The sequence below is a fragment of the Ceratotherium simum genome, chromosome 16, assembly GCF_057802395.1.
Source record: "Ceratotherium simum simum isolate JZ-2026a chromosome 16, ASM5780239v1, whole genome shotgun sequence".
NCBI classification, from domain to species: Eukaryota; Metazoa; Chordata; class Mammalia; order Perissodactyla; family Rhinocerotidae; genus Ceratotherium; species Ceratotherium simum.
In genome coordinates this window covers 8090113-8104053 of record NC_141915.1, presented here as the reverse complement: position 1 = coordinate 8104053, position 13941 = coordinate 8090113, and the positions used below count along the sequence as shown (strand labels likewise).

The window sequence follows — 13941 nt, the reverse complement described above, 5'->3', positions numbered from 1 at the left end:
TTTTGATTTCTATAAGGAGAAACGATACACTCTAAGGTATTTGTCCATTGAGGAGGTTGTGGGAGTCTCAGAAGGCCAATGCTGAATCATGTTTGATCCTTGTGATTGTGAAGTCATTATTATTATCCCCTCATAAGTGAGGATCACCTGTAAGGTCACTCAACCTGTGAGTAGCAGAGCCAGTAGCATGAGTTCAAGTCACTGAAAAAGCCCAACTGCCTTGCATGGAAAAGATGGAGGGGCCACAGAGAGGGCCCTGGAGAGCGATAGGAAGCTCCCCATGCCCAACCACTTGGGAGAACTTTCTGGGAAGATGAGCCCAGATCAGACTTAGCCTGGCTCCATGTGGCCCTGCCTGGTGGAAACGTGGCTTCTGTTTTCTCCTCCCTCTCCACTCTGCCTTGCCTTGTGTGATGGGCGCTCAAGTGCTCATGGCTCTGGCATCTGCAGTGACGCAGAGCAGCGTGGAGGCCTGGTCAGGACCGAGTTCCTGGTCACATGGCACAGCCAGGTTGAGGCCTGAGGCGTGATAGTTCATGACTCACCTGCAGCATGAGCATGCCTCACCTCCCCTGGCCGCTGCCCTGCGTGCTTGCTCACTCTGCCCGAGGTTCAGCAGGGCTTGAGAGAAGCCAGTTTATGGAGGGGAAAGAGGACTTGACTGATAGCCCGGAGACCTGGCCCAGTCCTGGATCTGCTGCTTTCCAGCTGCTTAAACTTGGGAAGGTCACTTCACCTGCTGGTTTTAGTTTCCCCATCTCTAAAATGATGAAATTACTCAAGACCCTGGCTCTTTAAGGTGTCATAGGTACCAGTAGCAGTGGTATTGCCTGGGTGCTTGTTAGAAATGTAGTCTCAGGCCCCTCCCCAGACCACGAATCAGAATCTGCATTTAACTAGATCCAGGGTGATCTGCGTACCGTTTGCTAAGTGCCGCTCTCAAGATCTCTAAGATTAAGTTTGGTGCTTGTGGCCTCCAATACTATGCCATAAGGTGTTCCCTCGAGCACTGTCCTGGCAGATAGTCAGTTGCGGACCAAGTCGTGCCCCAGAGGGATTGCCCCTAGTTTCCATATATTTGCTTAGGTGTGCCTTCTCAGTTGTAGCTCTTAACCAGGGTTCCCAGATGGTTGATATAAGTTCCAGGAAGCCCTCCTATGTGGACTTCCCTTTTCTTCCAGGGGGCTAGTGCAAAGGCCAGGAGGTAATCAGCTGAATTGCATTCAATTCACCCCCTCCTTTTATGATCACCGATTTACTCTACACATTCTCCAAAGCTGTGGTCAGATGCCCACCCTGCAGAAGCATGCCCCTTAATTTGGGAGATGATTCAGGAGTTGAACAAGTGCACCACATGGAGAACCATCATACATGCATTTAAATTGCACATTAACAGCCAAACAAAGGAGAAAGAGAGGAAGAAGTAAGCAAAGTGGGAAATTCCCTGGAGTGCGTGTGATGTGGGAGGTTGGAATCTGCAGCTGCTCAGCCAATCTCAGTTCCTTCAGCCTTGCTCAGACATGAACATATGCTCTGGGCTGAGTGTGATCCTAGTTTTTCAAGATTTGTGTATTTTGAACAATGTGGCTGCTGTGAATTAAAAGCCAACTATTGTGTTTGGTTCCCAGCCAAAGAAAGGGAAACCTGTTTCATTTCTAGAATAAAAAAACAACTGTGCTGGTCTCATGAAGAGAAGTTATGTGGCCTCCAACACAGTGTCTTCCTAAGGAACTGTTCAGAGTGCTTTTGATTATAGGTGACTTTTCCTTCTATGCTAACATTAGAACTTCAAGTAAGAGGAAATGCTTCCTCACTGTATGTAGTCAGGTCAGGCACACAAAGAAATTTCCATTTGGGAAAATCAATTGGATTACAAGTGAAGATGTTCAGGGAAGGTTCTGAGTAGGAGGGGAATTTTTCTTCATAGTGCCTTATCTAGAATGTTCTTTCATGATATCTCTTCAGGTTTCTGAGTCCAGCCTAATTCTGAGAAGCCAGACTGGTGGCTGAGCACAGAGCTTCCAGAAGATTCCATGGTGTCAGGGTAACCCATGTACTGTCTTCATCACACCAGGTTCCATGCATAGCTGGGAGGTGTTCCTGAGGTGCTGTACCGAAGGTAGAGTTCCAGGATTTGCACAGAGAGAGGTTAAACTAATGGGAAGAGGATGCTATAAAACTGGAAGTTTGAGATTTATTTATTTATTTATTTATTTATATCTGCCAATCCTCCTCTTTTTTTGCTGAGGAAGACTGGCCCTGGGCTAACATCCGTGCCCGTCTTCCTCCACTTTATATGGGACGCCGCCACAGCATGGCTTGCCAAGCAGTGCGTTGGTGCACACCCGGGATCTGAACCGGTGAACCCCGGGCCACTGCAGCGCGCGCACTTAACCGCTTGCGCCACCGGGTCGGCCCCGGAAGTTTGAGAATTATTATGAGACCATGCAGACTCTGACATATGTCATGTTAAAACAAAAGGCCAAATCTATTTCTTTATTTAAGTAAATACCCCACGCCATAAAAGATCTGAGGTAGCTTGTAAGAAACACATACACTTTTAGGGTGAAATATAAATAAAAAGTACAAAATTAGTCTAGGGGAAATATAAATTAGCGGAGCAGGGCAAGCACAGGTGACGGGCGTGAGCACATCTGATTAGTCTATGAAGGCTAGGCTGACTCACAGTTGCTCTAGTTGGGCTGCGTTTGACTGGATGCAATTGAATGAAGATAAAAATGGAGTCCTGCTTGTAGAATCAAGAAATGAATGACACAAGGACAGTGCAGCAGAGGCCTCGCTTGCTTGTCAGAAAATGCCCGGAGGGTGTCAGTTGACTGAAAGCTCAATATGAGCTGCCCACGTGGCCTGGCTGTGCAAGCGAGTGGGGCTGCATTAGCAGTCCACAGTGTCCAGCACCGAGGAGGAGGCCTCTTGCACACAGCATTGGCTGTGCATTCGCCTTTGCAACCAACATGTTGAAATATGCTACCATGTGCCAACTAGACGGTACCAAGAGGTGGATGAGGTGGAGCCCTCCAGGGGCTCACACAGTCTGTCCAGAGAGCTGGAGAGCAGAAGTAGCAGCAATACCGTGTGAAACGTACACATAGGAGATCCCATTTGGACTTTTGCGCTTGGTTCCAACTGTTAGTTTTTAAAGGACATTGACCAGAGGAGCAGCAGGGTACAGGACTTCTCTTCTGGTGTCTGAGCCCACAGGAGGTTTGCTGCCGTAAAAGATCCACCGTGAGAACATTAAGGCATCCCGGGCCCTCACAAACAGCTGGGGCACTGGCAGCAGCATCAGTGGCCTGGTGCAGGGATGCTGGACTCTTGACAGAGCCTGGAACCTGCTGGAAGCCTGGCATTCGAGGCCATTCATAGGCATCCTAGTGGGTGCTTTGAAAGCCTCTACCTTACAGCCTCTGGTCCCTCTTGGATACTGTTAAAGGATGTGCTGCAAAGAGAGAGCTTCTTCTTGCTTTGATGCTTCTCCATCGGACGGGACCTGTGTTAAATAAATGAAGACAAAATAGATCAGCCTAAGACTTGAATATGTCATTTCAAGGCTGTGTGTGGTGAAACAGGTATTGTTCTTGGAATCAATTGGACTTAGGTTTGAATTCTAGTGCTGCCCCTCAGTAGCACTATTACCATGGGCTAGTCATGAAACCACTTCGAGACTCACCTGTAAAAAGGGATTTGAATCCCTAACACAGAGTTGTGAGCATCAACTAAGGTCATGAAAATAAGTGATTGGCCCAATAAATACTGAGGCGCTGATCAAATCTTAGTTCCCTCTCCCCACCCTTCCTTGCAGGCAAAACTAATACCTCTCTCTGGGATCTGGATTCCAAACCCCGCTCCACCTTGGACACAGCCAGACATCTGTCTTCATATATAACTTCAACAACCTCTTCTCCTTCTGTTGGCTTCCTCTCCTTCACTTACCATCCTGCTCAATTTTCTGTATCCTCCTTCTCTGAAAAATTCATACTTCAAACCAGCTATGCTGTCACAGCTTTACCCCCATCATTTCATCACCAAATATTTTGCAGACTACCTGCACTCACTCCTTTATACAGCTTAGTGCCACTCCGTAAGTAGCACTCATCTGATTTTTGCCCCCACCATTTATTAGTAAAGGCTCATTGCCAAGTCCAATCACCTTTCCTCAGGCTACAACCTTCTCGAAGGCTCTGACGCATTTGATGGCCAGTTCCCCTCACTCTTCATATCGTGTCCTCCTCCATCCTCTTTGCCACCCACATGGTGTCACCCCCTTATTATTACTGGGAACTTCTCTTTGGGCTCCAACTTGCCTTCCTTCTCCCATTCCCCCAAAGCAGGCTTGGCTTGAGTTTCTGACTTCAGTTCCTGTGGGAAGGAACCATGGCTAAGCCAGGGGTCGGCAAACTATTTCTTTTTCTTTTTTCTTTTTTGTGAGGAAGATCAGCCCTGAGCTAACATCCATGGCCAATCCTCCTCTTTTTGCTGAGGAAGACCAGCCCTGAGCTAACATCTATTGCCAATCCTCCTCCTTTTTTTTCCCTTTTTCTCCCCAAAGCCCCAGTAGATAGTTGTATGTCATAGTTGCACATCCTTCTAGTTGCTGTATGTGGGACGCCACCTCAGCATGGCCCGACAAGCGGTGTGTCAGTGCGCGCCTGGGATCCGAACCCGGGCCATCAGTAGCAGAGCACGCACAGTTAACCGCTAAGTCACGGGGCCAGCCCCCAAACTATTTCTATAGAACGCCAGATAGTAGTGATTCTAGGCTTTGCAGGCCCTACAGATTCCATTGCAATGACTCAACTCTGCCGTTATAGCATAAAGCAGCCATAGACAATACATGAGTGAATGAGCCTGGCTGTGTTCCAATGAAACTATACTTACAAAAACAAGAGAAGGGCCAGATTTGGTTGATGGGCTGTTGTTTGAGAATCCCCAGTTTAGTAGAAAGAGTATGAGCGATAGGGTTGGATACACCTGCTTTCACAATCTGGCTCCATCACTCACTAGTTTGATTATGTTGGACGAGTTACTTAACCTCTCTGCTCCTTAATACCCTTATCTGTAAAAGGAGAATAATAGTAATAATAATAATACTTTCCTCACAGCATTGTTGTTAGGTTGAAATGGGATAACGTGCAGGGCTTCTTTCAGTGAGTCTCAGGGTTCCTTCCTTCCTTGCTTCTATCCCGCACTCTCCCACACTCCATTTTCTTCCCTCTTCTCTCTACCTTCTCACTCTCTACAGTCTCATCCATAGTCGTGTCTCCAGCCCCTACCCCAATCTCCATGTCTGATCTCTCTCCTGAGTTTAGAATCTGCACATTCAATGCCAATTGAGTAGTTCTTCTCATATACAGATGGTCCCTGACTTAAGATGGTTCGACTTAGGATTTTTTGACTTTATGATGATGCAAAAGTGATATGCATTCAGTAGAAACCGTACTTTGAATTTTGAATGTTGCTCTTTTTCCAGGCTGGTGATCTGTGGTAGGATCCTCTCTGTTGTACTGGGCAGTGGCAGCGAGCCATACCTCCCAGTCAGCCCTGTGATCACGAGGGTGAACAACCAGTACCCTTACAACCATCTGTACCCAGAGAGCCGTTGTGTTTTTCACTTTCAGTACAGTATTCAATAAATGACATGAGATATTCAATACTTTATTATAAAATAGGCTTTGTGTTAGATGATTTTGCCCAACTGTGGGCTAATGTAAGTGTTCTGAGCACATTTAAGGGAGGCTAGGCTAAGCTATGATGTTTGGTAGGTGAGGTGTATTAAATGCATTTTTGACTTAACGATATTTTCAAGTTACGATGGGTTTATCAGGACATAACTTGATTGTAAGTCGAGGAAGATCTGTATGCCATTTGCATCTCAAACTCCACATGTTCAAAGGAAAACACATCCTTTTAACCATTCCCATGCCTTCTCCTGACCTCCCTCATTCCATGAATGGCAATGTTTTCAGGATCCTTTGACAGTGCCATCCCCCTTCAGGAGACTAGGACAGGGGGTCAGCTGGTCCTGTCCTCCACTCGTGCTGTCTCTGTCCTTCTCCTCTCCTCTCCATGGCCATCCTTTCAGTTCTATCCCTCTTTATCTGCCACCTGAGCTTCCTGAGTGGTTTCCCTGTCTCTGTGCCTCTCCTCACCAGCGCATTCTGACTCTTCCTCAAGCAGAGCCTACTGGTGTCATTCTCCAAGTCTGTAAAGCCATCGAAGGCTCCTCCTTGCTTTCCAAGTGGCAGAATCCCCATCTGGCTTTTGATGTCCTCCATGTTCAGCAACGAGCACCCCTAGCCCCAGTCACACGTGTCTGGTCACGCTTTCCGGGACACTCTTTAATTCTTTCCTTTCTGCAGTCCTTCTCTCTGGTTCTTCCCAAGTGCCGTCTCTGCCTGTCACGTCCTTACCTGTTCCTCAGGACCCAAGGTATCTGAAGCCACACGCAGCCCCCTTCCCCACCCAGGAAGAAGGCTCTCTTCCTCATCTCGACTTTCAGAGCCCCATGTAAGATTGTGCTTATTTCATGGAACGCATTTTCCGTGTACCTTTGTGAGGTATTGTGTACTTGCTTTATCTCTCCCTCTAGAGGAAAAATTCCTCCAGGGATTAGAGAAATGTTTTGCCCTCCACACAGCCCCAGCACTGTGTCTGCACGTGGTATGGGTGTGTTGAGCGGGCGTGCAGGCCATTTTACCTGGCTCTCCTCTGATCCCACTTGGCAGCTCCACTGGCCCCCTCCGTGGGCAGAGAGGAGAGTCTACGTGTTGGAAAAAGTCGATGGTGAGAAACGAGATCTCGGGGTTGTGAGCCTCCCATGCCTTGTGGCTTTCGTTGCCCGGGAGTGGGTGTGTTGTGTGGGTGTATGTTTGTTTCTGTGAGTGTGTATTTCTGGCATGTGTGTGGCAGGTGTGAGGATGTGTGTGTGTGAATAGGGTAGATGTGGTGTGGAGGATATATGAGTGGGAGGATTTTAGGTATGTGTGGGGGTGTGTTGGTGTCTGCATGAATGTGTGTGTGCAGTGGGGAGGAATGCATGTGTGTGTGTGGGGTACGTAGGTGTAGGTGAGAGGAATATGGTGTGTGTGTGTGTGTGTGTGTGGGATGTGTGTGTGGGCAATGGGAGAGGTAGGTGTGCGTGTAGGGTGTGTGTTTGTGGGAGTGTGGATGTGTTTATGAGGTATATGTGAGGGGAACATGGATGTGTGCACATGAGGGGGATGTGTGTGGAGGGCGGGAGCATTGATATATGTGTATGGTGTGTGTGTGGGGGTGCGGGGGAGTGTAGTCTTACACCCTCTTGTAAAAGGACAAAAGTCCTCACCTGACTTTCCCTGGGGACTTATCTCTATCTACAAGAAATGCCCAGCAAGTGGAACGTGGAGCAAACAAAGCTTCGGAAAATACAGCGACCGAGTGATAAAATCAAAAGGCAGCATATCTTGCGTGGTCCACAGTTGGGCTGTAAAAACAAGCCACTCATCCTGAAACTCCTGGGGGGCCTCTGAGGTTTAGTGGCCACGTGCTCCCCAGAGAACAGTGCAAGCTACAGGCTGAGGGCTGCGGGCGGTCAGGCCCTGCCCCTTCCTGCCTCTGGTTCTGTCCCAGACATCACACCAGGGATGTGACCTGCTTCTCTCTGGGGAGGGTGGGCTGGGTTGTCCTAGCAAACTCGTCTTACTGAGACTCTGAAGGACGAGCTAGGAACGGCAGCATCAGGCTCTGAATTCAGCCAGCCAGTGCTCTTTGCTTTGAGTCCCCTCTGAGCATTAGGGACTGGCAGAGCCAGTTAGACACCTCCCATAAATCATGAATATGGCCAGAGATTGCGCCCTGGCCAAAGGTCAGAGAACATAAGGGATTGAGCCTAGTCATTTTCAGAAATATCTTTTAGCATCAGAACTTGTATTCACAGGAAGCCTGATGTGAAAGTTCAGTAGATAAAACCACTGAGAGCCCAGCGCTCTGGGTGCGTGTGTATTGTGGGTGGGTGGGGCTGCTGGATTCCTGCCTGCTCGCTCTCCCCCGACCGCAGCCCCCATAGGCTTTTGCAGAGCACAGTTTGAAACCTCTCCTGGGAACCACAGCTTCTACTCTAAGGGAAGTAAAATGGCTTGCTCAAGGTCATCCGGTGAGTGGGGGCAGCCCCTCTAAGTGAGCAGCCCCCTGAGCTGCAGGTCCCAGCCCACATTAACCTGTCACTCTCGGTCAGCGTCAGACACTGCAGGGGATGGAGGGACTGAGGAGGCTAGGTGAATGGGCCGGCTGGCTTTGAGGGTCCCGTGTAACATGGCGTCTGGGGACTGAAAAGGTGAAAGTGGTATTTGCATGACTGTATTCAGTGGAGAATACACAGATATCACAACTTTTGAGGTCCTTTGAGCCTGGACAAAAGGCTGGCAGTCTGGGTACCTCTCACTTTCACATCGACTGAAAAATCTGAATGCGATACACGGTTTGAAGAATTGATCACAATGCCTCAGGGATGTCTATCTTGGAGGAAGATCTCACCCTCTGTAATGCACTGGCTTCCTGCATTGTGACAGAGGTTTAACGGAATGCCCCTTGTTTTATTTAAGCATCACCTGTATAGTGCTGTACACGTATTAGCCCACTCAATCTCTGCAACATCCTTACAAGGTAGGGGCTATTTCAGAGACAATTAGCATCGTCTCTGAAATAGGGGCTTTTATTAGCACCATCTCCTTCTTACAGATTTAGAAACTAGGGCATAGAGAGGTGAATTGACTTGCCCCAGTCACATAGCTGGTAAGGAACAAAACTGGATTCGAACCAGATGGTCTGGATCTTGGCCCATGCTTTTCACCACTGGGCGATTGAACTTCTTTCTTTTCAATGAGGAAAGGGTGCACAGGGCAAGGAGCCTCACAATAGGGACACTTTGTTGTTTAGGCAAGTGACTTAGCTCCCCAAATGGGCTTGAACTGGTAATCATCATCAGCATCATCATCAGCATCATCATCATCATCATCATCAGCATCATCATCATCAGCATCATCATCATCAGCATCAGCATCAGCAGCAGCAGCATCATCAGCATCATCACCCATGCCCTGGCCAGGGTGGTCATTTGGAAACGTAGATCCAATTATGTCAAGCCCCAACTCCTGCACATCTCTTTAATAGCTTAAAATAATGATCAAAATCCTTAAGAGGGCCTTCAAGGCTCTGCCTGATCTGGCCTCTGCCTACTGCAGAGCCTTAAACTTTTTTTTTTATAATGCAAAAGTGATTTATTTGTACACACAACAATGATTAGAATACTAGATGAAAAGGAAAGCAGGTTTCTGTCAAATGGAAAAGATAAGATTCTTAAGTAGCTGACTTTGGGACCTACTACAACCTCTTCTGCATTTGCCCTCTGCCCTTCAATCTCCCAGCTGCCTTTTATTTCTTGCCACCCCAGGACGTTTGCTCAAGCCATTGCCTCTCCCTGAAAGACTCCACCTTCTGGGTCAGTTTCTCTACTGAATGTTCCTGTGGAACAATGTCCCTTTTCTTCCTAGTCCTCACCTGACTGCTGTTGTACCTCCTTTAGTGAGACTATTTGGTTGACGTCTGTCTGTCACCTGACGGGAAACTGCCCAAGTTTCGTGTGTCTTATTCTTCATGGCATCCCCGGTGCCTTGCACAGTGCCTGACATGTCCTCGTGAATGAGCAAACAAATTGGGGTCCCTTCTTGCTTTCAAGTTTTATGATGCAAAGTGTAAACTGACTCCCACCACTACCAATTTGATGTACACCAAGGCACTCCTGATTGGGACTCTGGCTCAGTTTACTCACCCCATATTCTATGTCCAGTCACAACACTTGACATTTGTAAGAACCACACGGTGTGCAAAGAGCCTTTTCCTGCCTTCTTACCTCTTTTTGTCCATTGCAACCACACGGGCAGGAAATATTACGCTCATTTTACAGATGAGAATACTGAGGCTCAGAGCACTATGCAACCTGTGCAATGTCACCCAGCAAACAAGCAGCGCCACTCGGAGTGGGACCCAGGCGCCCTGACTTCTCATATCTTTTCCTGTCGTCTGCCAGGGACAGGTTTATCCTACCCTCCTGAAACCTCTTCAAGTTGCTGATCTTGTCTCTCAGTTCCAAGGGCCAGACGGAACCCTCGAAAAGGCACCAATGTTATTTCCTCCTTCCAAACCAGCAATGACCTTTGCTCCCACATCCAGCACTCACCAGGGAGTGCCTGGCTGTGCCTGAGCGCAGGTCCCTGCCCACCTGGGGAGGAGGAGATGGCGATCATCAAACCATCCAGGGCTCCAATTTCAGTCCCCTGGGAGAGCTGCCCAACTATAACCCAGGGTTGTGGGGGCTGGACCGGCTCTATCTTTGGTCATCTTTGGTTACATGCAGTCAACCAAGCCGCTGGCCCGGCGGGGAAGTGCAGTTTGGCTGATGAAATGGTCAGCCGTGGTCTCTCGACTGCTGGGTCTCCCAGGCAGGGAGAGGGCGGGGGCTGGGGTGGGGGGGTGTTGGCTGCATGGGAGTGTGCGTGAGGAGGGTGGGGTGGGGGCGCTGTTGACAGAGGAGGCAGGTGCACCGAGAGTGGACACGGGGGCGGGTCCTGACCCCGTGTGAATGTCCTGTCAGCAGGTGCAGGGAGCAAGCAAGGGAGAAGGGCTGTTCCGGGTGTTCTGCTGTTTCCTCCTGCCGCAGCCTGGCTCGCACCCTCCATCCATGCAAGGGCGCAAACAGCCATTGGGGAACTTTCCATCCTTTCCTAGTGCTAAAGGCTTTTCTCCCCAGCAGAGATTCTCCCTAACAGAGCAAGATGGGCTCTTTTCTCTCCAGTTTTTTTTTCCCCTGAAGAAGATTCTCCCTGAGCTAACATCTGTGCCAATCTTCCTCTATTTTGTATGTGGGTCACCGCACATGCATGGCCACCGAGAAGTGGTGTAGGTCCACACCCAGGAACCAAATCTGGGTCGCTGAAGCGGAGTGCGCCAAACTTAATCACTAGGCCATGGGGCCAGCCCCCTCTCCCAAATTTTAAGCTGAAGAGATAACATCCTGTTCTGCGTGGCGGGACAATTCCTGGAGTATCAGAAGTGGAAGGGGCTGTGGAGACTCTTTTTTTAGTCTCCATAAGTATAAGGGTCCCCAGGGGAGAAAATACACTCTCCTGGCTGGTCACCACAGTCCAGCCAGCACGTCCAGGTTGACAGAATCCCCAGCTGGGGTGCAGTCATCTGGCCACTTGCACATTCAGCCTCAGGAGGTTCCAGCCTGCCCCTGCTCATCCCAGCCTCCCTGGCCACCTCGCCAGGCAGGTCTCGTGTGCACTCACCTGGTCCAGGTGGGACATTCTGGGTGGGAGTGGCAAGATGTCTCTGCTCCTCCAACTGCCCAACGGCCGCAGGTTGGCAGGTGACTGCATGCGGAGCCTGTGTCCCTCCTCCTCTGCCCAAGGCCAAACTACAAGTCCAGTTTCTCAAGGGCCACCTCGATGTTGAGGGAATACCAGATGACCCAGAACAGCAGGCTGAAAGCCAGGATCAGGGCCCCTGTGTAGACCAAGAAGTCCCAGTAATCGAGTGAGGCAAAGATGCCCAGCAGCAAAAGGACCAGGCCCACAGCGTCGAACAAGAGGGCCAGAACAAGGAAGGTTGCACACCGTCCAGGGCTGCATCTTCCGCACAGCCTCGGCCTGCCAGGGAGCATTGCCCGGGAGGAGCGGGAGGAGCTGGGCTGCGCTCCCGAGGGGTGATTTGCATGGGAGTGTGGCAGTCCTGCCTCCTGCTGCCTTCTCTACCTGCTGGGTGTGAGCCGTCAGTCTGGATCCACAAGGAAGTACACGTGGATCTACCTTTATGAGCATGGCAGCCAGTGGGGCAGGATATTTCTTAACTGTTTCATGACTCAAGAATGATCCTGACCAAAACAGCCTGACATCACTGCTAATGGGACTGGTCATTGCTGGAGCCAACCAGGTTCCACGGCAGAGGAGGAGTCAGGGTGCCCTTGGATGGATTTGCAATGTCAATTTGCAATGTCACAGCACTCGGGATGTTGAGCCTGTGGGCCTGGAAGAGGCGCTGTCTTGTGCCTTGTTCTCTGGCGCTCAAGTCTTGGGCAGGTCCCGCCAGGTTTTTGAGACATGGTTTCTTCAGCTCATGTGGTGAGGTGGGGCTTTCTTCCCCCTTCCTCCTTCTACCCTCCTCTTCCTGGTGGGGAAGGGAGGTTTTATGTAAAAGATATGGAGGAGAGTTTGTTGACTTAAGTAGGTTTTGAAATTATACTGTCAGAATTGGTCAGCATTAGCAAAAGAAGGTTGGTGTGTCTAGTAGATTCTCCACTCTGAAGACCCAAGGACCTGCGCTTCCTGCAATGAGGCTCATTATAGCCCTTCAAGATAGAGGCAGGCTCCAGAAAGGGCAGCCATGAAAAAGACTGAGGGGACAGAGGGGAGGTCAGGGAAAGAAGGGACTTGTGGCCTCTGTCGGCAGTGGACTGGGCGTGGACTGAAGGGCAACACCAGGCAAAAGTCAAGAAATGTTTACCTGGTTCTCTGACTGTGTGTTTTCTGGACTGACTAACATCACGTTTGCTTTCTGTCTCAGGGACACTGCTCGCACCCCTGAGGGGTTATGTATAAAAGGGTGGTCTTATCCCCATGGGCAAACACAGGGTGTGTGGAGTGACAACCAACTGAGAAAAACACAGCGACAGTCTTCAGCCACCTCTGCAGGGCTACACTCTTAGACGGCCGCCCCTCTGTCCCCGATTCACTGCGAGGCCTTGAACCGGGTGCCAAACCTCTCTGGAACTCAGTTTCCCCACACAACTGAAAGAAATAATTTCCACTCTTTCTTTTGCCTTCCCCAGTGGGTGAGAATAAATAAGTGGTTCAAATTCAGTTTGGTACATGTAAAATAAGCCAGGATGCATGAGAAACTTTCAGAAAAAAGTATTGGGGAGGGAGAGAATTATAAAAGTTACAGATTTTTAGGATCTGAAACACCACGAGACCTGACTCCAGCCAGGTAGCTGATCTGGAGCATCTCAAAGTGAGAAGTAGTGGAGGCCAATCCCCCGCCAGTATTTGCATCCTTTTCCTAGCACATCCTCAGGAACGGTCAGGTGCCTACACAGGAACACCTCTCAGTGCTGGAGAAGCCAGGAGTCTTCCGAACTGCTGCCCCCAGCTTCGACTAGGAGAGAGTTTCTTGGGAAGGACAGTTGATGGACAGCCATGGCCTCTGCAGGGGCAGGTTGAACACCCCCACTGTGGCTGTGCACGGCCAGGCTGATGTGTCCGCGCCTGGCTATCTGCAGGTTCCTGGGTACCTTTGTAGAGTCCTGTGTGTGTATGTGTGAACAACAATCTTAGTGTTAAAATTTCTGCGTGCCGGGGAAGTCTCTGAGTCCTGGGCCAACTGGGACGGCCGGTCCCCATCCTCGCATCTGACATCAGATGATGTGCCAGGGAGAAGCCTCCCCCCTCCACCCCACTTCACGTCAGCCTCACTCAACTCTGGCCCTCAGCATCCCAGAGAAACACTGGTTCCTCATGCTCTGCATTTCCTCAACATTTTTATTTCTACTGTTTTCACGCACACATACACACACACACGCACACACACATATGCTTCCAGCTGAAAAACAACTGTGACAGGTTCACCGGCAAAAGGAACAAAATTGAAACCACTCACAATTTTGGTCTCCAGAGCCGGTCAGCCTCCACTCCTCGGTATTCATCCTCCAGAACCATAGACATCCCTGTTCCTTCTTATGGACATGGGCTGCACTGTGGACTCTGTTCCACAGCCTGCCGTTCTCTTCTCACAATACGTGGCCATTCTTCCCCACGGCTAACTGTGGGCCCGCAGGAGACAGCCCAGGCTGTGAGGAGCCCTCCACACTGGCTCCTGTTTCCTGACGCC

At 49.8% G+C, this 13941-nt stretch overlaps 1 protein-coding gene across 1 annotated transcript; it reads right to left on the bottom strand.

Annotated features, from left to right (window-relative positions):
* Positions 1 to 11473: 11473 nt before the first annotated feature.
* TMEM238L (transmembrane protein 238 like) lies at positions 11474 to 11725 on the bottom strand. Its single transcript, XM_087440164.1, has one exon. It carries the CDS (start codon positions 11717 to 11719, stop codon positions 11474 to 11476), a length of 246 nt encoding a protein of 81 aa, XP_087296290.1. The 5' UTR covers positions 11720 to 11725.
* Between the last annotated feature and the right edge of the window lie 2216 nt (positions 11726 to 13941).

Coding starts and splice junctions, on each gene's coding strand:
- TMEM238L (XM_087440164.1), bottom strand. CDS start 11,719: ATGCTCCCTGGCAGGCCGAGGCTGTGCGGAAGATGCAGCCCTGGACGG.